The sequence below is a fragment of the Coccinella septempunctata genome, chromosome 5 (genome assembly GCF_907165205.1).
Source record: "Coccinella septempunctata chromosome 5, icCocSept1.1, whole genome shotgun sequence".
In the NCBI taxonomy this organism is placed as follows: domain Eukaryota; kingdom Metazoa; phylum Arthropoda; class Insecta; order Coleoptera; family Coccinellidae; genus Coccinella; species Coccinella septempunctata.
Window position 1 is genome coordinate 29,651,338 of NC_058193.1, and position 23,074 is coordinate 29,674,411.

The following is a 23,074-nucleotide window of genomic DNA, read 5'->3' on the forward strand; positions in this document are numbered from 1 at the left end:
CGAATCTAAACGAAACCTTCGGCCTATTTTGACAAACCTCCTTCTTTACAGAGTGTGAATGGAATAAGTTCGAATGCAGATAACGATGAACAAAAGCTGACCGACGTAAGAGACAATTTATTGGCCCTTGGAAAAGCAGAAAGCCACATTCAACTGGTCCGAAATAAGACTCTGGAACTCAGCCAGACCGTGCGCACCGAAACCACAGTTTTGGAGGTTCTGGAGTTATGGCAAGAAGTATTCAAAGAAACATTCCAACAGTACCATAGACTGAGTTCGAGACTGGTGAAAAACGAAGATGCAGCAGCTGCTCTCAGATTATGGCAGGAATATCTGGTAAACGTGCAACAGTTCCTACAAGGTTCAATTCCAAGTGACTATTACAGTTTGTCGGATCACCAACACCTCTGCCAAGTCCATAAGAATCTCTTAACGACGCAGCAAAACATCCTGCAGCCTCTAGACCAAAATGGTCAACTGGCCAGTGGTCTCGTTGAGAACAGCGTACTAGAGCAATTCAACACTTTAACATCCCTTCACAACGAAACTCTGGATAGTATTGTTCAAAGGTACACTGAAGTCCAAAATCGTATAAACTCGTGGGAGAGATATAGAACAGACCAGAACAGATTACATGCTTGGCTCAAAGATATTGAGAGAGAAAAGGAGAGAATGCAGTTGAGATATCTTCACATAAGGGGAATCAATAGGGTCATATCTCAAATAGATACCCTTTTGAGTAAAATACCTTATGGTGAAGACCAACTGACGAATCTCATTGAGCAACAACAGAAGATTTTACAGTTTGGCGACGATGCTCTATCTACATCGATACGTATGGAACATGCTGCCCTAAAACAACGTATCAGTAACCTCCAGGCTAGTCTTATGACTTGGAAACAGTTCCTAGAACGAATTTCCAAGTTGGTGCAATCGCACGAAGAACGCGTCAGCAAATTGGACAATATCTACAACAATACCCAAGATATTATTTCAGATTTCATGTCTCAGTCCTCCACCAACTCCAGTATTAGTAACAGGTTAGGTATCTTACAAACGGCCAGGTTGAAACTTGCCAACACTAGTTCCGACCTAGAAGACCTTGAATCTAGTCAGAAACAACTCAAGGAATGTTTGAGCCCTTCGGACATCAAGGGAATCAACCAGAAGATGTGGGTTCTCAAAAACCAAAGGAACGAACTGGACCACGAGCTTCTCTTATTGTGCCAACAGATCGAGGAAAAATTAGGGCAAAGATCGCAGTTCGAAGATAGGCATGCGAAATTCATCGCTTGGGCGGATGATTTAGAAAGGAAGATTTTGAGGGATAGTGATATGGATAGTCCAGTTGAAGACCTCAAAGAACTGTCGATGAAACTCGAGACTAAACTCCAAGCGGACATGGCGCTTAAACATCGAGAATATAATTGGTTGATAACAACCGGCAACTCTCTGGTGTCTTCTTGCGGGGAGCAGTACAGCGACGTCACTGCTAAGCAGATCCTCCACTCGAAAACCAACGAGGTGAAATTAAGATGGGAGAAGCTGGACACTCTAGGAAAATCTCAAATAGATCGACTGAATAGCAAGCATGATTTGATAACCCAATTGGAAAGGAAGATAGCCGAGATACGAGCTTGGCTCACCCAGATGGAAATTCAACTTGGCAAACCCCTCATATTCGAGAATTGCAGTAAGGAGATACTCAACCGCAAGATACAAGAGCACGAGGAGTTGAAAAAATCGATCGAGTCTGAAAGTGGAATACTCGCAGAAGTTGCCAATCTCTGCGAGCTTCTTCTCAACGACGAAGACGCCATGAAATCAAATTGTAGATACAGAAACTTGTCGGCTGCTATAGAACATCTAGAAAAGAGGTGGAAGAAGGTATGCGAACAATCTACGGAAAGAAAACGGAACATATCCTTCGCATGGCAGCTTCTCCACGAGATAAACGAGCTGAGTGAATCGAAGGAAAGCTGGATAGTGGAGATGGAAAACAAATTGAAACTCTTGGAGAAACCGACGGGTCAGTTAGTGAGGGAGGAACTTCAAAATGAGATATTCAAATTGGAGAAAATAATCAAAGAACTAGAGACTGAAGCTGCAACTTTCACTATCTTAGAATCAACTTATTCGAAGGCTGTCACTTTGGGAGGGCTCCAACCTGATAACATACAAGAATTAACTTCAAGGTGTAGGATTGTTATAACTAAATGGAACAACTTGTTGCCGAAAGCCAACGCAATGTTGCAGTCGCTTCAGAAAGAGATAGCATTATTCAAAGAATTCGAGGTAGCACAAGGCGATTCAATTGTAGCCCTCGCTGGAATAGATTCAAGACTGACAACGCTGCAACACTTGACGGACTCCAAACAAACTCCCCAAGAACGACTGAAACTCCTCAACGCCATAGAAACAGATCTGAACAATCAAAACTCAACGTTACAAATCGCGGACGAGCTAGGTTTGAAAATCATGAAGAAAGGTAATAGAGAAGAGATCGAAAAAACTCAAAAAATGATTGATGAGTACCAATTTCTGTGGAAGGAGATACAAGAGAGAATAATCATTCTCACTTCTGAAATAACTACTTTGATCGAGCAATCCCTTCCGCAAGAAGTTGATGAGTGCGTACAGGTGGAGACGTTGAAGTTCGAACAGGATACTGCTGTGCAAGTCAATACTCTCCATCCTCAGTTGCAAAGAATGACTTCGATCAGCGCTAAAGACGCTTACTTGGTGGAACTCGAGACTGCAATAGCTGACTGCAAAACTAATCAAGAAAAATTAAAGGGTTTACTCGACAAAGAAACGCCACCGCAGGGTTCCCAAGATCTCAGTTTGAGGAGTAAGGAGATCGTTAAACTTCTCGCTTGCTGCCAATCGAACGTCGAAGTGGTCAATCACCTTCATCGTGTGTTGGTGGAAGAATGCGACTCAACCAGTGAAGAGGCCATGTCGACGGTCGTCGATGAACTCAACGAAACTTATGAAGAGCTGCTGATGAGATCCAAGCAGATGCAGCAGAAGATTAGAGAACTCAGGTGAGAAAACTGAAAAACTTATTTAACCGCATGATATTTTCTTCTGACTTTGAGTTTTCGAAATTAACATGGTGTTTGTTTCTTCTTAACACAGGTCTGCGGTTTCTGATGCTTATAATCTCTTATGTGAACAGTAAGTTTCTCAAGTTTTCACAGTAGTTTCCTCTAACTCTCGAAATTTCTGGTTGAACGTTTGGATAACGTGTACTTTTAATTCCGCAGTGAGGCTGGAAGACTGATTTGTCCTTTGTGCACCAAACGAAACTGGGCTCAATTGGACAACGACCTTTGGAGGCTGGAAAAATGGCTGGAGATCGCCGACGGTACCCAGAAAGAACAGCGAAAGCCCCCTTCGAACATAGAGCAACTGGAAGACGTGATACAAGACCACCGAGAATTCGTATTAGATCTGGATAGTCACAAGAGCATCATCAGGTCGCTGAATATCGTTGGAACCCATCTGGCAGATCATTCTGAGGATACTGACCGGGCTGATAAGTTACGCAGTAGGTTAGAGGAAGACAATAAGACTTGGGATTTGGTTTGTCGACGGGCAGCCAGCTGGGAAAGACTGCTCCAAACGGCTTTGATTGAGGTAAGTCTCGGATGTCTCTCATTTTTAGTAGTATTGATTATATAATATATTGATTATGAAACTTATGTTGTTTTATCCATCAATTTGAGATCATGACGTTGCATTACAGAACCAGCAATTCCATTCCATAATAAACGAGCTTTGCGCTTGGTTAGAGAAGACTGAACAAAAAATCAAGCTTTCTGAGCCTGTAGATCTGACCGTGGACGCTTCGATAATTGAGAGCAAGTACCAGGCCTTCAGGGAGTTGAGATCCGAACTAGAAAGGTGCGAACCAAGGGTGATGAGCCTACAAGAAGCCGCCAATCAGCTTCTACGACAAGAAGACTCGCCGGAAGGTTCATCGACAACTTATAGGAGACTGACTGATCTAAGACTGAAACTGCAGTCCCTCATTAAGTTAACAGGCGTCTATATATTGAAACTAGGCGCAGTTATAGGACGAGACCCGAGCGAACTAGGGGTCCCATTAACTTCTTCAACATTAGGCGCCCCCTCCCTTTCTGGTTCATACGACGTAAGTTTGACCAACCGTTGCCTCATCTTATGAAAATTGTGTACTGGAATACTTAGAGAATGTACAAGTAGAACTTTATTATGATGAAATAAGAATTTATAAACTCTTGTATTCGCATAATGTATCTGTAGTTTTGTTTAGTTTTAAATTCAGAAATGAATCCTTGAACTTGTCAATATTGGCACGTTGGTATATGGTTGTTGATCTTTTGTTTCCGCTTATTGTTATTTTCAAGTAGTATAATTCTGCATGAACGTTAAATTCGTTATTTGTTGAAGTCGATTGGTAATAAGGCACTTTTTCACATTTGGTTTGCGTTTTTGGACAGCTTTTGGACGGTTCCAGTGAGAGACTACCACCATCAACCGCTCACGATGATACTGCTCACACGTAAATATTTTTTTTATTTATTTTTATATACACCCAAAGATAACCCGCCAAAATCCATCTCAAATACTTTCGGATAGTAAAATTGGAATCGAAGTGACAAACAAATGATAAATCATCAATAATTAAACTAAAAGTTAAACTGAAGAAAGTGATTCTCACTAGGATGATGTTTTTACCACTACACGTGTTTTGCTATCACAATATATATGGCTTTTTCAGGGAAGCGATATTTACTTAATAAGGTTCTTAGTTAGACGACGCAAAGACATGTAAAAAATCAAATAACTCTTATTCTACTTTTCATATCAAAAGGGTGTAATGAAATTATAGTATCCAGAATGCTAAAGCATCAATCATACAGCAGGTGAAATTGGAAGTACTCTTATCGGTAAAATTTTGATTTTAACTGCTGTATAATTTCTTTCCATTTCTGGAAGCTATCCATTGTCCCCTGTAGATGAGTAGAATTGAAGTTATTGCTTGATAATACATCTTTACGACGTCTTCATAACGGAACAACTCAGTAATAGTTTCGACCACCTGATGCTATTGTGATAACGAAACACGAGTTGAAAACATCATCCTGATAACAACCATCATCAATTTCTTCAGTTTAGATTTTCATCAGGTCACTTCAATTCAATATAATAAACTGAAAAAGTATTGTAAAATGTTACATAATAGTATAACCTGTTTAATAGCAAGTTCTTGGAGTCGAATGTACGTTTCTTACAGGCAGAAAGATATTCATATTGCTCATTTGCATCTTCATTGAACAATTGAGATAAATTTTGGTGTGGATATATTTTCGCTTAGATAATAATATAAAACGCTTCAAGTCATCACATAAATTTCTGATTTCTCCCCATTCAATAAATGGAAATCGTTCCTTCCTTATACTGCATGCAGTTTTTCGGATCATTTTACAGATGGTCCGAAAGATACTGCGACTTTTCGAGAATGACCTTAAAAAACTGCGAAAATCGCTAGGGGACAAAATGATTATTATTTCTCAAATTTTAGATAATATTTCCGTTTCCAATTATTTTTTCTGAATAGGGGAGAACATTAATCGAAATAGCTTATTTCAAAACGCACTAAAACACTCATAGTTAATTTTTCAAAGCTCTATTTCATTTGAAATCGTCAGTTTGGTAGCTGAATGTTAATTTTTTTGCAGCGATGGTACAGATGACGAACTCCAAATAAATCCCAGCGTGTTGCGAAGAGGCTGTAGCTTTTTGGGTAGAGTATTACGAGCCTCTATTCCAATACAGGCGGTGATGTTGCTATTGTTGGGAGCTGCCCTGGTTCCCTTCTCCGAAGACGACGATTCTTGTTCTCTGTACACTTCGATAGCAAACAGCCTATCCCCTGTCCTGAGATACAATGGGGGACCACCTCCGGTCTGAACTGATTTCTTCTAATTCTTCTACAACCATTCCAATAATAATCCCTGATTTGTTTTATACTTACGACAAGATGAATTGTTGATAACTTACTGAATTTTGAGTTTCTGTTTTTGTAAATATATATATAACTTGGTTTAATATATTGTTACGACGAGATTATCCACATGAGATATTACAAATGTATCAGTCTTTGATGATTTGTTCGAAGTTTTATATTGATGGTGATTTTATGTGTATATTGAGGACGCACACGTTTTGTAGAGCTATATCCTATATTTTATATCGTTATTTATTATTTTCATATAGTGAATAGGTACGTGGAGGTAAAACGAAGGAGTGGAACACTTTGTTTTATCGAGACGTATGAATTTTGCATCCCGCCGGTTCCAACATGTTTCCTCTCCAAAGCAGTTGGAATTCGAACATCCTGAAGCTTTTACTGTGAAATGGTGAAAAAACGGACTCATAATTTTAGATGAGAGATAGCTTTTTTGTTTATGCCAATCAGCTGTGCTGGTACATATTATTTAATCCTAATTTTTTTCATATGCGCTTTATATTATCTATTTTTTGTTTATCACCATGGTGCTATACTGTTGAACATTTGAAACAGACAGTTATCTGAGAATATAATGGTTTTTATGGTGTGACATTCACGAATGGAAAGAATTGAAGATATATTTTCAGAATACTGCGCTTATACTCGAAAATCATATGGAGAAGACCCGCTTATCATTTTCATATGCCTATAATATACCGAATTAAGAACGTTTTGGATTGTTTGTAGAATATATCGCCCCAGTTATATTGATTATGTTGTCTGCTATCATGTATAAATAAATTTTTAAATTATAATTATGATGGTGCATTTTTATTTATTTTCCTATGAAATCTGGGAAATTCCATATCACAATTTGGGTAGGTAATGAAACTAATATTATTCCTTACTCCTCAAGAAAAGTATTTATGTAAGAGCCATTGAAAATAAATTTTCCTTCAGTGTTAAATGGATACAAATCATGACAAATGAAAATGAAATGATATACCTAGTGATTATTGGATAATACATTTATTCAAAAGCTGAAACCTGAAAGGCTACATTATACTCAATTTATAATTGTCTTCTTATAAAGTTCTAATAAATTCATACAATATGATTAGCTTACACCATAATATAATAAATAACAAAGATTATAGATATCTTTTGTAAATAGTTTGATAGAATAAGCTCCTTGTTTATGGAGATGTCTTGGCTTTTGATTCAAATTTCAAATATTAATCCCTCTGAAGGGCATTTTTGCAATGACTATCAAAAGCCATTTGAACTATTCAACTACTAGAATGTTACCGTTTTCTAGAATATATGTGGTCACCCCTACAAAAATAGTTTGAAAGTTATATAATGTAATTAGTGAAATTAGTTAAAAAAATATATACAACTTTTCTCTGCTGTGGGGTTTCGTGAAAAAGAAAAAGAGTTCTGTAAAGATGAAATAAATTTGAAGATGTTTACAGAATTTTACATAATTTTCAGCTAGAGCGCCTCTCCTGTTAAAATTGTGCACTAATCATCGATACATCAGTATTCTATGGTTGATGCTTCCTTGTGAAACAATGCCATTTTATTATTAATGGTGCTGTCAAAATTTCTTCACGAATAAGCAAGTAAACATAATCGGGAAGTTGATAGAGTATTTTTCAATCTATCAGAATTTTGCTTTTGGAAAACTATATACGTTGAATTCAGAATCGTCTGGTACTCGAATTGTGTTTGTGCTGAATAGTGATTGAGATCGTATCTTTTTTCTCCCAATGGATCTGTTTTGCTAAGTTTGCTATACCTACACGTTTCTTTCAGAATTACATTTACTGGTTTACATTTCATTATCGAAATAAAGCGTACTATAAATGTAGTTGGTGGATGTAGATTTGCCGGCCAAAAATATCATCAGATATGGCGGCTCATTTGAATTCATTCGTAAACAAATTGAAATGATATAGTGATTTGACATCGAAATGGATCCAGTTTTGCAACGTTTCGGAGATGTAACAATTCAGAGGGTTGAAAAACCGAGGCCACCGCCTCCACCTTCTGCACCTCAGTTCCATGAAGCATCCATTCTCAAAACAAAAGATAAGTCTGAAGATGAAGAGGAGGAATATTACACTAGTCTTGAGGAAGATAGTTTTGATGAGGAAGAAGAAGCTATCAATTTGAAAAGACCACTAGAGAGAACATTTCCAGTTGAACAAGAATTACCAGTGAAAAAATCAAAACAAAGTCCTGTTCATTCTCGTTTAAATTTGGGTACGGCAATTCCTAGTGGGATAACGATTGATAAAATTTTAGAAAAGAAGCCCCCAGATGTTTCAAATAGTTTTAGTGATGATGAGATACCATCTGAATTTGGTACTGATTCAGAGATGGACTCAGATGAAGATCTCAGTATTCCTGATCATGTGCAAGAAAAAACTAGTATTAAAGAAGAAGAGGAGGAAGAGGCAAATGATAGCTCTTTCTTAGATAAATTGGTAGACGGGCCATTTATGGAGCCATGTTCAAGTAAAACTCCTGTATGTACACAAAATAAAGCAGCAGAATCAGTTCCTTCAGAAACAGAAGACTATGATTATGACATAAAAGAAAAATTGAAGGAGATGGGGGAAATTAGTTTTGAAACTGTAAAAAAAGGCGAAAAGCCTAAAAAGGTTGAGGTTAAAGTTGAAAACGAAGTTGTTGTTACGCCTGCCAAGAAACCAGGTAAATTTCATTTTATCTTGTGAAATTCCTCCAAGAGTTCTCTTGTCTTTTAAATGCTTGTCCTAATGATTTAATGCATGTCTTCATAATTTCATAATAGTTGAACTATAGATATTTTCTTTCTAGGGGAAAATGATGAGATAGATCGAAAAACTTTGGCAGCTTCAAATTTAAGAAGAAATATTAGGGAAGTTATGGATGAAACTAAATTAGATGAAGCTACACTGGCAGCTCAGAGGCTTGAAATGGAAAGGTTGCAAAGGGTGCAGGAACAACAAAAATTGTTGAGAGAATTCCAGAAACAAGCTGCACAAGAAAGAATGCAAAATAAAGTTATATCTTTACTCCAAGGAAATAATTTTTCTAGACCAGGTCCGTTACAGAATTCTCAATGCAAATTCTCATAATAAACAATTTTTTTCATTTTAGGTCCTTCCACAGCTAGAATAGGAAGTACAGTATTAGTCAAATTGCCAAACGGTCAAACTAAATCGATGACTCGCTTACCAAAGCGTCCTTTAGAATTGATGAGGGTACCAAAAAATATTGGACCAACGTCAATGCCTGCTCCTAGGGCAGGAAAAAGTATTTTAAGTATGAAGAGACCGGCAAGTCACCTGACACCCTCAGTGAGCATTGCTCCTGTACCGGGAAGTAGGAAACTTCCAATTCCCATGTCTAAACCTTCTCATAGTGATAGTGAAAGTGAAGGGGAAGAATTTGGAGGCCTTTACTCACGGAAAAGGGGTAAGATCAAAGAAAAAATATTTTTTCAAATAGTATAAGTGCAAAATTTGCTCCTCGGGCTTGCCTTCTTTAATTTTTGCTGCCTTCTATCACTATAATATAATTTCGCATTAACCTTCTAAACATTACTTTGGAGCCAGGTACAATGTGTTTCAAGTAAACGGGTCACTGGATTTTGTTACTTATATGAGGATATTCTTTTCATTTTAACTTAACCAGTTTTCCAGAACACATCTAAAGTGCAAAAGCTATCTTCACATTGTCACTTTCCTCATTTTCATGATGTCAATTTACCATTTTTGCAGGGAAAGAAGGTCAGCCATCTTCGAACACCACAACGATAGACATATCATCAGATGATGACTGCATAGTGGTGTCCGAACCTGAAGGTGAGGGTCCTGAAGAAGAAGATGAGGATCCTACAAATTCAGGCATGCACACCAACGATGAGTTCAATACACCTGATGCCGAAGGCAGGGTACTTATCAATGTAGGACATCCCGAAAACGACCAAGATATATTTTTGGCGCCCCAAATTGCTAGGATCATCAAACCTCATCAGATCGGTGGGGTTAGGTTTCTATACGACAATGTGATTGAAAGTACCAGCCGTTTCGACAGTTCTCCAGGTGAATATTATTACTTTTATCCAGTGTTCCTCCTAATAGAATATAGACTAAAAAATTTTATGGATAAAATACTCCGTGGAATGCCTAAAAATCTCTGAAATTTTCTTCAGGTTTTGGATGTATCCTGGCTCACTCGATGGGATTGGGCAAAACTTTACAAATAGTGTGTTTCTCCGACATCTTCCTCCGACACACATCGGCCAAAACAATTTTGTGCATAATGCCCATTAATACCCTTCAGAACTGGATGGCGGAATATAACATGTGGGTACCGACTGAGGAAAATGTGAATTCCAGCCCGCTCTTAAGCCACGGGGAGGTTAGACCGAGGAATTTCAATCTCCATGTATTGAACGACAGCCACAAGACGTTGACTGCAAGGTCGAAGGTGATAAATGCTTGGAGGGCCCACGGTGGTGTGTTACTGATGGGGTACGAGCAATTCAGGCTACTTTCTTTGAAAAAGAACCCGAAAACGAGACGGAAAAACATGGAACCACAAGACGACACTAAGAATAAGGTTATGTTTGATGGTAAGTTCAAACCGCCAGGAGGTTCGTATTCTCTTAAGGTTTGCTAACTGAATTTCGATTTTTAGCTGTACATCAAGCCCTGATAGATCCCGGACCGGACCTAGTTATATGCGACGAAGGTCATAGAATTAAGAACTCCCATGCTTCGATATCCCAGGCTCTGAAGCAGATGAAGACTAAAAGAAGGATCGTGCTGACGGGATATCCACTGCAAAACAACCTGATGGAGTATTGGTGCATGGTGGATTTCGCCAGGCCTAATTATCTCGGTTCAAAGACTGAGTTTTGCAACATGTTCGAACGTCCTATTATGAATGGACAGTGCATAGATTCTACGGAGGCTGATATAAAGTTGATGAGGTAGGTTATTATAAAATTGGGCTCTCATCATCATGGAATAATAATATTCATTGTGAAAATCGTTTCATATCGAAAAGTAATGGGGGGCCCATACATCGGTTGGTCTACATTAAAATATATTGAAAAGTAACTGCAAAAAACAATATACAGAGTCAGTCAAGAGTAATGCACAAAATTAATCTCTTTGCTATTCGTTATTATATAAAAAAATTTTCTTGAGAAAATCCATTCTGAGAACTTGATTTTTAAGTACAAGATGAAAACTATTTTTTGCGATAAAAAATGAAGGAACATGAGTTATAAGAACGAACAATTAAAATTTATCTGATTTCTTTTAATGTGTTTCGATTTTGAAGATTTTAATTTCATTTTGAATTGTTTATTCATGCCATTCAAGTTCCATCTCTTCTCATGTTTTATTGTCAAAAATATTTTTCAATTTCTACTTTCAAAGATAAAGTCATTAGTTAAATGGATTTTTCACAAAAACGCTGCATCATACACACATAATGCTAATACCTTGTTGTATAGAAATATACAGGTGGGCAAAATGGTGATACCTGAACTACAACTTTTTCAACGAGATGGAGGAAAATGCATATAACGATCGTATTTTTTCGAGTAACTAATAATGCCTTCAACTGCATTCCTCTATCTTCTCTTGTTTTCGAGTTATAGGTCAAAATTAAAATTTAAACATTGGTCATTATCTCCGTTTCTGTTTAAGCTAGGATGTTGAAAGCAAAACATTATAAAGACACTTTTTTGATAGCAATCAAGTGGCGTACTACAATTTTTTCCAACAGGTATATTTGCTGAGCTATAACTTAAAGATGTGTTTTTTCTTATGAAAACAGTAGTTTAAAATGACTCAGAAAGACTGAGGGCAATGTATGATATATTTCTGAAATGGTACAAAAATGGCGATTCTTTCTAAGTCATTTTAAACTACTGTACCCATAAGAAAAAACACAACTTTATCTTATAGCTCAGCAAATAAACCTGTAGTAAAAAATCATAGTACGCCTCTGGATTGCTAACAAAAAAGTGTCTGCATAATATTTAAATTTCAGAATCCTAGCACAAACAGAAACGGAGATAATGATCAAAGTTGAAATTTTGGCCTATAACTCAAAAACAAAAGAAGATACAGGAATGAAGTTGATGGCATTCTAATTTTTCTGAAAAAAGACGACATGAATGGCGCATTCATTTTCCCCTATCTCGTTGGGTTGAAAAGTTGTAGTTCAGGATTCACCAATTTTTCCCACCCTGTACCTTCTACAAGATTTTATATTCAAAATGCCGAAATTGAATATAAAGAAGAAAAATATGACTCCCGAAAATTGAAGACCTTTAATTCAGCTCGAAAATTATCTATTTGCTGAAGTTTTGGTTAATTGAGAGCAACCAATGCCAAACGGTAAATCATTTCGCATCACTAAAACTCAAGTCACAAACATAACAAGAAACTTGCGAAAATTCGTGCAAAAAAAATCTATTGATGGGTCATCTGCATTACCATACAGTCTTAGCAACCAATGATTTTTTCTTGCTCCTAGCAACCCCTATATAAGTTTTGTTTTTTTGTACTATTTAGGTATAGGGCACACGTTCTCCATTCCCTTCTTGTGGGTTTCGTACAGAGAAGATCACACAGAGTGCTCCAAACTGCTCTACCCCAAAAAGAGGAGTACGTACTCTTGGTCAGAATGACCAACTTCCAGAGGAACCTATACGAAACCTTCATGAACGAAGTCGTACGTATTCAATCTGTGCCCAATCCATTGAAGGCGTTCGCTGTGTGTTGCAAAATTTGGAACCATCCCGACGTTCTGTACAATTTCCTGAAAAAGAGGGCTGAAGGATGTGCGAGAGATATTGATCTTGAAGAGGTAGCTAGTGTTGCGAGTAAGTGAGAATCCCAAATATATCTTTCCAATTTTTCATTCTACTAGGAATTTTCCCTGAAAACGATCGAAATTTTAGGTACACCAAGTGATGCAACCGCTCCTCCAACTCCGAAAGAGAAAAAAACACCTGCATCTAAGGGGAAAAAATCTTCGCCTAGAGGGAGGCCCCCCGGGTCAGGAAACAAACCAGCGGCTTCCATAACTCCATACAGCAGTGCTGGAGAGGGTCAGAACAACGTTTCCCTGACCAACAGTAACCAAAACACCTCTACTTCGACCAACAGCAACAGCGTACCATCAACGACGAATCAGGGACAGAAAAATTTCGCACCCCCTCCGCCATTCTTCGAACAATCGAACGCACAGTTTCCGCCGAATTTCCAGAGCAAATCGCAGCAATTCCCCGCGAATTTCCAAAACAACGCGTATCCCGAGGACGCGAGAGGCTCGCACTTCAACGAGAACACGAACTGTAGTTTCGACATGTCGCAGAATCCGACCCATATATCGACAGAGTCCAATAACTTCATGGAGGCCACCTCGCAAGACTCCAACCAGACCGATACGAGGAGTTACCTGGATATCAGCAACCAGAAGGGAAAACCCGTCGAGATATTCGCTCAAGGGAACCAGTTCCCGCAGAATTTCGGAAACTTGGACGTGAACAGCCAGGGCTTCAATTTCAACCAGGCGGATTTCCAGAACAACCAGCAGGGTTTCCAGAACAATCAGAATTTCCAAGGGGTCCAACAGAACTTCGGGCAGCAGGGGTGGTCCCAGAATGAGCAGAACGAGTTCTTCAATTCCTCATTCGGAGGTCTGAATTTCAACAGTAACAGCAATTCCAATTCCTCGTGGATGAAGAAGGAGGATAAATCTGGGATCTTGAACAGTCCAGTGAAAAGTGAACTGAGCAACGATGCCAAACCTAAAATAAATATTATTAGCGATATAAAACTACCCTGTATGTTTAATGCGAATCTCAATTTGAATTCCAACAGTATGGATAAGAAAATTAAAATAATTAGTGATATTAAAATTGAGCCCAAGAAGGAGGAAGAAGGTGATATTAAAGATGTGAAAGTTGATATTAAGGATGTTCTCCCTACGACTGTTACATCGGCATTGTCGCAGTCGTTACCGACAACCATCAAGGAGGAGGTGAAGAAAGAAAAGGACGAAGTTAAATTGCTGCCACCGGAATCTCCCGTTGCCAAAAGTAATATTAATAGTTTTCTCAATTTTAAAGACAAAGAAGACTGTGGAATTCCTTACGACTGGGTGAGTGAAAATTTGTTGGTGTATATTCCTTGCATCAATTGACCTTTTTAATTTTCAGGCCTTGGAGTTGCTGAAGGATTACATCCCTGGTCAGATAGAGAACTCGGCGAAAATGGAAATTCTTTTCTGCATAATCAAAGAAAGCATATCACTAGGAGATAGATTGTTAGTTTTCAGCCAGTCCCTCATAACCTTAGATTTAATAGAGCAGTTCCTACAAGCCACCGTGGTACCAGGGGACTCCGTGCATTGGTGCAAGAATTCCAGCTATTACCGTGAGTTTTTCGTTTGGTTCAGTATTGGAGGGTATTAAAAGTTGTTTTTTTTTTAGGTCTCGACGGTTCCACTAGCGCTCTCGAACGTGAGAAGCTGATAAACGAGTTCAACTCCAATCCGAAGATCCACCTTTTCCTGGTTTCGACGAGAGCGGGTTCGTTGGGAATCAATCTGGTTGGTGCTAATCGGGTAGTGGTTCTTGATGCTTCGTGGAACCCCTGCCACGACACTCAGGCGGTGTGCAGAGTGTACCGGTACGGTCAGAGGAAACCATGTTTCGTTTATCGTTTGGTGGTGGATAACTGTTTGGAAAAGAAGATCTATGATAGGCAGATCAATAAGCAAGGTAACTTTTATTATCTCTTTGTAGTTTGCAGTGTTTCTTGGATTAAAGTTGGTGAAATTTAAATTCAGCAGCTATTTGTCATTCTAATTGTGAAATTTAGGATATACATAGTATAACTTGAACACAACTTCTCAAAGCGTGTAGCTACTCTAGAACTTTTCGATTTAGGTGCAAGATAGGAATATCAGAAAAGTTTTCTTGCAAAAACACCCTCTCTTAACCTGACAATTTAAGCGTGAAAATGTGTGGGAGGGCGCCCAACTTGCAAAAGAAAGTCACGTGTACAGGGTGGGCAAAATTCGTTGTCTATTGAGGGGATCTCGGGAACTATAGCAGCTAGAAGAAAACTTTCTAGCTCTTTTTTCCTTACTGATCCAAATCTGAAAACAACTGGCCTATCATTTTTAGATTTTGAGTTATTAGCAGAATATTAGATTTTGACGATTTCGAAAAGTTCTCATAACTTTCCACCTTCCACAGGCACTTTTTTAAGTAGAATCCACTGACAAGGTCAAAATATTTTTTCACTTCGAATCATCAGGTGAACTCTACGTATAAAAATGCCTAAGAAGGTTCAAGTTTCAGATCCATAACTTCAAAAACAAAAAAATTATGAGAACTTTTTCGAAATGGTCAAAATCTCAATTTTTCTTCATAATTCAAAATATAAGAATGATAGGCCGGTTCTTTTTTCAGATTTTGATTAGTTAGGAAAAACGAGCTCGAATAGTGTCATCCGTTTTCTTCTAGCTGCTATAGTTCTCGAGATCCCCTCAGTAGACAACGAATTTTGCCCAACCTGTACATTCTCAAGCGCTGTAGCTTTTTTTCTTATATTGAAGCTAATGATTCAAGAATAACGGAAATAATACAATCTGATACTTTCAGCAAGCCAAAACAATAGAAATTATCCTTAAAGGTCACAAAAATCAGAGTTTTTGAATTATCTCCTCGCCTGGGCTTCAAACAGTTTTCGCATTCATTGTAAAAGTTGTAGAGCATAATATTTTCTACAAATTGTGTCCGAAGCAATTTTTTCTACGTTTAAACGTTTTTGAGATATATGGCGATGAATGTACATTAAACTTAGATTCTACATTGACCTTGGCCTTTCGCATGTGTGGCTAAGCTCCTCACCCTTATCGCCCTCTAACTCGAAAACGGTTAAGAGTATGTAAAATTACTTCAGACAAAAGTTGTTTAGAATTCATCTTCAACTTCATAATGAATCCACAAACGATTGAGGTACGTGAAGAGAGATATTTTACAAAAATGACTTGTTATCATCTTCAAACTGTCGGATTAAGCAAGCCCCCTTGATTATTGTCAGATTAATGGGTCAACACGTCTCCGACACCGAGATCAACCATCTGCCATGCTCTAGTATTTACAAGTTACGGTTTTTTTTTTGCATTTTCAAAGGACCGCTGTGACCTTCACGTCCGAATTGTCAGTCTCTCGAAAAGTAAAAATCGGACCTTTGGGTCCAATTAACATATCCTCTGACACGCTCGAAAAAAAATTTCGTCATTTAACCTCTTCTTTGCAGGAATGTCGGATAGAGTTGTAGACGAATGCAATCCTGACGCCCATCTCACAATAAAAGATGTCAGCACCCTATGCTGGGACAATAAGTATGACGAGGGAGAGGAGAAAGATTGGTCACACGTGAGGGACAATTACATCGACGTCGTCCTTCAAAAGGTCCTGGAGAAGCACGGTAGACGACTGAACTGCGAACCGTTCCAGCACGAATCCTTGCTGGTGGACAGGAAGGAGAAACAGCTGTCGCAGCAGGAAAAACGGTTGGCCAAAAAGAGCTACGAAAGGGAGAAGTTGGCTTCTAGGCAGCCGACTTACAGCGCCGGGGCAATGGCTAGAGGACACAGACCAGTGGCGTCTGTAAGGCCAATGCAGCAAGGTACGTTGGAATTTTTTTAACATTACCAATTTTGAACGAATGGAATTGTATCTGTTTCATAGGTTGGCTATTTGGGTTCAATTAATAGACTTTACTAAAGTTTTTCCTGTTTTTGAGTAGATTTTTGAACGATCCCTGATTTTTCCAATTTTCGCCATGTGAAGGGAAGGTTTTTTTTTGCAAAATCTGAACGCCACAAGCCAACACAAATGTAGCACTATATAAAACAATTTCGATAAAGAACAGCGACAGTTCCGGGGGAAATCTTCATTTTTCTAAAAATAAGAAGGTTTTTGGTGAACATTTCAACTTAAATTGAATGAATTGACCGCTTGCACTTGTGTTTGACCAGCCAGGAGCAACCCCAAGGGATTTGTTGGCATCATAATCGCATAAAACTTGGAATTATTAAAACTCGATTTTAATTGCGTAGATTTGTTTGATCTTACTGAAAAGGAAATACAGACTGAGAAGAAAACCATTACAATGGGCATCTCTGGTCAAAAAATGATGGAGCTTGATAACAACTTGCTTGACATTTCTACAATCTTCATAAGTTTATGTAATTGAAATAAAAATATGAAGATGATACAGAACATATGGATCTTTGGAAAACATAAATGTCTTCAACTTTTAAAAAGCGGTTTAGTTAAACGAGGAATTTCCAGAAATAATTGCTCAATGTGTAAAACTTTCTGCTTGTTTTCTTCACTTTTTTCAACCTCTTAGGTCTTGTAAAGAATATTAAAAAAGCCATACCTATTCAATCATCATGAAACTTTTTATAGGTACTGATTGGTCACCTCAAGAATATGTTGTGTTATCATTTTAAGTTTTCTGTTGTTTGTGTTCATATCTTAGTTTATAAGATTTTATTTTGACTTATACAATTTCATTTTTCGACTTGTTTCTCTTTTATTTATTTTTTATTTATGATGAGTTTATCTTTTTCAGTTCATGATTCTCAACGATACACTATGTTTTTTCAGGAAATCAAAGGCCCCCCTTTAACCAAAGACTTGTTCCAGGAAGTGATAGGCCGTCAAGATGGATCCCGGCGGAGCATTGGCAAAGGCAGGGGATGACCGCCCAAGAAATGACGCTACCTCTCGACGTCGTCATACCGACGAACCAGCCGGAGAGAGGCAGCATCGTTCTGAAGGCGGGACAGAAGGTCTTGGTCCTCAAGTCGCCCAAGGGGGTGTACATGCAACTCGAGAGCGGTAAAATCGTGGCCATTAAAACGGCGATTAAGGTGAAGGGCAAGCCGGAGGACAACGGCGATCCGACGAAGAAGCCCCCGCTGCTGCCGCCTTCCATAAAAATAAGCCCGGCCCCGTCGGCCGCGCCGCAGAAGAAGGTGGTGAAGCCGTTCACCCCCGGCGTGGCCAAAATGAATATAAAGAGCGTAAAGCAGACTGTACCGAACTTGGTGTCGAGCATTCAGAGTGTCACCAAGAAGGCGCAGATGATGAAGACGCGCCCGTACAAAATAGGGTCAGAAATTGCGAAATCCCTCATTCAGAACCAGAAGGAGGAGGCGTTGCCGTCCAGCAGCGACGAGGAACACATGCCTGGCACCAAGGAGAAGTTTCATCAACGGAAGGAGGAGGCCAAGTCGAAGAATGAGGAGTTGGATGAAATCGAGAAACATATTTCGATGCTTAAAAGTCAGATATCGATCAAGAGGACCTCGGTGCCAGCTCCGGCTTCCGCCCCGAAGGCTGAACAGAAGAAGATGAATCAGTCGGTCCTGGAAAAATTGGAGAGGACGACTTCTCTGGCTCTGACGGATAACTTGCCATTCCAGGTAGGTGTTGTATTTGATAATTCCTTTGGTCTCAGTCAGCTTGGATCAGAGAATTTCGGGTTTTTAACATCCAAAAGTGTTGAAAATATTCTTGGTGAAGGGATATTTCGAGACTAGTTCAGTATCATACGATCGGTGCGTTTTATCGAGGTCTGTACAGGGTGGGCAGAATTGGTGATACCTGAACTACAACTTTTTAACCCAACGAGATAGAGAAAAATGAATGTTCCATTCATGTCGTCTTTTTTCGAGAAACTAATAATGCCATCAACTGCATTCCTCTATCTTTTTTTGTTTTTTGAGTTATAGGTCAAAATTTAAATTTGGGGGATTTCAACTTTCGTCATTATCTCCGTTTCTGTTTGTGCTGGAATGTTGAAATGAAGACATTACACAGACACTTTTTTGATAGTACTGTTTTCATAAGAAAAAATACATCTTTATGTTATAGGTCATCAAATATACCTTGGAAAAATCATAGTACGCCACTGGATTGCTGTCAAAAAAGTGTCTGTATCATAGATAACCTGTATAATGTCTTCATTTCAACATCCTAGTTTAAACAGAAGCGGAGATAATGACCAAAGTTGAAATTTTAATTTTGACCTATAACTCGAAAACAAAAGAAGATAGAGTAATGAATGCAGTTGATGGCATTATGAGTTTCTCGAAAAAAAGACGACCTTAATGTGCCATGTATTTACATCTATCTCGTTGGGTTGAAAAAGTTGTAATTCAGGTATCACCAATTTTGCCCACCCTGTACAAGTGAAGTGAAATCAAAAGTTCACAACTTTCAGTCAATCGAACATTTTTGTTTTACTAAAACGATCCATGCAAGTTAGACCTAAATACGGGGAGTATTGAAGGTCTATGGAATGTTGAAAGAGGAAGTTTATCAAACAACACTTTGGAGCCCGATCAACTTTTGTTTATCCGGAATGGGCTTCTCTCTGAAAAAATTCAATATTCTACACCCATTTCATGTTTATTAATCAGCTGGATGATTTAACAAACTTGAATAATGGCGTGAATAATAGCCATCATAATATTCACCATAGACGAAATTTACCTCAGTATAGCTCAATCACACTTTTTTCTTTACTTACTTATTAATACCACTCCTTGGTTGATCGATACAAATCATCTGGATTTCCGGAACATTTTAATAAAATAATAGAATGAATAATATGACTTCCACTCAAAAGATGGCCCCCACATGTATAAATGAACCTTTTTCGAAATGACCCCATCTCCACAGTAGTCTAGGATATTCTTCCCATTTTCGGTGTAATCAGCTTCATTTACGTTCATAGGATTCCTTGGAAAGTATAACGAACAACAGCTTCAAAGACGACAACATGGACGATGAGGCAGAATCCGCCTCCTCCTCCACAGACATGAACAAACAAGTCCCAAGTGATGTTAGCGATCACAGCGATGAAGTGACCTACATTTCCGAACAACCACCTCAATACCCTTTGCAAAATCAGCAGCAAGCAACTGTCGAACCGAAAATCGAACAAACCCAGCAAGATTATCCTTATAACTATTACAATTATCAACCATATCCCCCACCGCAAGGTTATACTTATCCTCAGCCTCAACCCTATGAAATGATCGGGGGTTATCCTGCCCAACAGCCTCCGCCACAACCACAGTACAACTATACTTATCAAGGCTACCCACCACCTCCACAACAGTATCACGCCCCACCACCACAACCGCCAAACTACGAGTATAACGCGCCCCCTGTGCCCCCACCGCAACCGATCTACCCACCTTACAATCCTTACCCTCAACAATACCCTCCCCCGGTTCCTCCTCATCAGGGCATTTACGCTCCGGCACAAATTCCTCCAGCTGCCCCTTCCTACCCCGATTATCAGTATCAGCAAATGGGTAACCCCCAATCCCAGACCCAAACCAATCAAACGTCTCTTCCTGCCACATCTAACCAGGCCCCTCAAACGTATTATCCTAACTCATAAAGTGTCATTTAGTGCAATCGTATTGTTTTATTTATTCGTTGTTATGAATGTATACTCCTGCATTAGATCCTATCTTCACATCACCTCTAATGAATTGCATTCCATTTTACGATTGGGGATTCAAGAATCACAGTAAGATAAAATTATTGTCTGTTAGGATTCGAAAAATATATGGAGTAGTACATGATCATAAAATTGATGTACATGTTGAAACAGTTCAAATTCGATAGGCTGTTTTGTGATAACTCGAAAATATTTCTCTTCTTTAGGATTCTGAAAGGACTGCCGTCAAGCAAAAATTTCTGTAATTATGTACATTTAGTTTTAAATTCGAGATTGAACATTGACAAAATGAACTCTGTTCGAGTTTTGGGAATAACTGAAAATGATTTTATAAAAATTTTTGGTATAAAATTTTTTCAAGAGAAATTTCCTTGGTTTGTTTGACCGATTAATTGTATTGTTGAAATTTATTTTTTTTAGATAGATTAGATATAGATTTAGGTAGGAGAAACATTGATTTGCTTATTACACATACCTATACATGTTTAAATAAATGTAATTGTAAAAGTGAATTCTTATCTTGTAACAAGATATTTCATTAGAACTGATTTCTCCAGTAAGAGCATATTTAACACTTATAAAACTGTATAATTTTTATTTGCATTTATTTAAAATTATATTTTACAGTGTATTTAAACTGTCAATATTAAATCATTTCATCTCTGTCCTGGCAACTTACTGAGCAATGCGAAAATTATTTTGAAGAGTTTTCAATAAAAATCTCATAATTTCATGTTTCTCTTGTGACGCGGCCAATTTCTCCGGCTTCCGAGGTCAAATTGTGGAAGACCTAGTTTCAAGGTAATCAGAATTAGTTCAGACGCGTAAAGCCTGATAAAAATATCAACGAATGTTACTATCCGAATCGAACTGGCCACAGCCATACATCCACAGAACAGACCCATGACTTACTTTATGCATACATCAACATTCAGCATGGCAACAGAACGACCATACTACCCAACTAGAATAGACGCTAACCATGGGTTTCGATCCTTATGGACCTCATCAGAGCAACACAACACTCGCCTCTGTAGAAACCGTGAAATTGCCGCAATATTTTGAATGCTAACACGCGGTAGGAAGTTATCTCCTAGCGCCTGACTTAAAGATCGATGGAAAAGGTTTTGTACTTAAAAAAAAAATAGTAGGTCTAAACAAATCTTTAATAATATATCTACCACTTATGTGATCTTCAGAAATAATAAAAGTAAGATAATATAAAATTACATAAAGCATAATTATCACATAATAAAATATTTGTAAATACAATTGAACAACAGCTACACCACATTACATGAAATTAAAATCTACTCGGCAGATCTGAAACTTCTAGCCGGTTTTTTCTTTGAGCTATTATCTTTCCTTCCCAGAATAGGGCTTGCACCAGTACCCATACTCCTGATAAGATTTTTCAAGCTTTTGCCTTGATTATCGATCAGATTATTTTCCTGAGCAATGATATAAAAATCATCGAGTAAATGGGGAGGTGGTTCCACTTGGCATGGAGTAACTGTAGTTTCAGAACCTTTATCTAGCAGTAAAGCTAAGCGATTTTTTAAAGACTCGTTTCTTTCTTCTAATCTACATATCTTCTGAGCGTCCTCTTCAAAATTCATGATAGTTGGAGTGGGCATGTACTGAAATTTTCACGAATAATTATCTATGTGATAGAAACCAACAGAGAATTAAGACTTACTTGAAAAATAGAGGCTAAAAAATTATGCAACGATAAAACTAATGTATCTTGCCAATGCTTTGTAAAATGAAGTGAAAACGTTGGATTTTCCTCAGGACTCTTCAAGTATGGGAGAACTACAAGAATTTTTATTAAAAAACTTGCTTTTCAATGCCAAAAAATCGATTACCCACCGAACCAATCTTTCCATTCACTCTGGTTTTGTAGTTCGGGAGTCATTTTCAAAAAGAACTCTGTTACTTTATCAGATTTGTTGTTGGATATACAGTTCACTAAATATAACTTTAGTACTGCGTTCTCTAATTTTTTTACTCCTGTAAATTCATAATTGGATCAAAACATTATGTATCTTTTTGAGATTATGTTTACCCGGCATAAACTGAGTTTCGAGTTTTGCGAACATATTTGTCTCCAGATGCCCCCAAAGTTCCCGCAATGAGTTTAAATCATAATTAGAAACTGAATGCAGTAACTGCTCTATTATTTTATCTACTCTGAAGCTTTTTTCCTTATCTGTTTTCAGTTCTGCATCAAAGGCTTTCAGAGTTTGGCCGAAACCTCTGAATAACAGGTATTCCTTAATCATTTCTTCTATAAAATGAGCATGGGCCATTTCGTTACAAGGGAGAATTTGGAACTTCCAAGTCCAAACGAAAAATATTTACTTTTTTTGACTTTTAGCTAACCTCGAAAAAAACGTCATGGAGCTAGACATAAAAACTAATTATAGTTCGGTCTACGGAATAATTTATTTTGTGGTCAGTGATCAGTAGTTCAAAAATA

General features: G+C 38.1%; 3 protein-coding genes across 5 annotated transcripts in view; 2 read left to right on the forward strand and 1 right to left on the reverse strand.

Moving 5' to 3' along the window:
• The window catches only part of LOC123313458 (nesprin-1-like), a 19,009-nt gene extending 12,187 nt beyond the window's left edge, over positions 1-6,822 (forward strand). For both annotated transcript variants that reach the window (XM_044898348.1, XM_044898347.1), the window contains 6 exons: positions 52-3,047; positions 3,142-3,180; positions 3,270-3,642; positions 3,752-4,159; positions 4,488-4,549; positions 5,730-6,822. In XM_044898348.1, the coding sequence (XP_044754283.1) occupies positions 52-3,047; positions 3,142-3,180; positions 3,270-3,642; positions 3,752-4,159; positions 4,488-4,549; positions 5,730-5,961 (4,110 nt within the window). In that variant the 3' untranslated portion in view covers positions 5,962-6,822. The remainder of the gene's footprint in view (positions 1-51; positions 3,048-3,141; positions 3,181-3,269; positions 3,643-3,751; positions 4,160-4,487; positions 4,550-5,729) is intronic.
• A 728-nt stretch (positions 6,823-7,550) lies between these two features.
• On the forward strand, positions 7,551-21,323 carry LOC123314413. 2 transcript variants are annotated; one of them, XM_044899696.1, is made up of 13 exons: positions 7,551-8,722; positions 8,849-9,094; positions 9,152-9,469; positions 9,775-10,098; positions 10,209-10,631; positions 10,697-10,991; positions 12,592-12,902; positions 12,981-14,185; positions 14,244-14,460; positions 14,517-14,807; positions 16,357-16,728; positions 17,718-18,538; positions 19,855-21,323. In XM_044899696.1, exons 1-13 carry the CDS (start codon positions 7,978-7,980, stop codon positions 20,527-20,529), a joined length of 6,243 nt encoding a protein of 2,080 aa, XP_044755631.1. In that variant the 5' UTR covers positions 7,551-7,977; the 3' UTR covers positions 20,530-21,323. The 2 variants fall into 2 exon arrangements, with proteins under 2 accessions (XP_044755631.1, XP_044755632.1); XM_044899697.1 differs by having other exon boundaries at positions 17,757-18,538.
• Positions 21,324-21,740: 417 nt separating this feature from the next.
• Positions 21,741-22,995, reverse strand: LOC123314415 (WD repeat-containing protein 91). The gene is made up of 4 exons (XM_044899699.1): positions 22,661-22,995; positions 22,465-22,605; positions 22,292-22,407; positions 21,741-22,232 (listed from the first exon to the last, which is right to left on the reverse strand). Exons 1-4 carry the CDS (start codon positions 22,902-22,904, stop codon positions 21,903-21,905), a joined length of 831 nt encoding a protein of 276 aa, XP_044755634.1. The 5' UTR covers positions 22,905-22,995; the 3' UTR covers positions 21,741-21,902.
• Between the last annotated feature and the right edge of the window lie 79 nt (positions 22,996-23,074).

Bases quoted from the DNA above. Each gene is read 5' to 3' on its own strand.
- LOC123314413 (XM_044899696.1), top strand. From the start codon at position 7,978: ATGGATCCAGTTTTGCAACGTTTCGGAGATGTAACAATTCAGAGGGTT. The intron at 14,808-16,356 runs GTAACTTTTATT...TCTTCTTTGCAG, and splicing joins TAGGCAGATCAATAAGCAAG to GAATGTCGGATAGAGTTGTA. The intron at 16,729-17,717 runs GTACGTTGGAAT...ATGTTTTTTCAG, and splicing joins TGTAAGGCCAATGCAGCAAG to GAAATCAAAGGCCCCCCTTT.
- LOC123314415 (XM_044899699.1), bottom strand. From the start codon at position 22,904: ATGGCCCATGCTCATTTTATAGAAGAAATGATTAAGGAATACCTGTTA. The intron at 22,606-22,660 runs GTAAACATAATC...ATGAATTTACAG, and splicing joins CGAAACTCAGTTTATGCCGG to GAGTAAAAAAATTAGAGAAC. The intron at 22,408-22,464 runs GTGGGTAATCGA...AAATTCTTGTAG, and splicing joins TGAATGGAAAGATTGGTTCG to TTCTCCCATACTTGAAGAGT.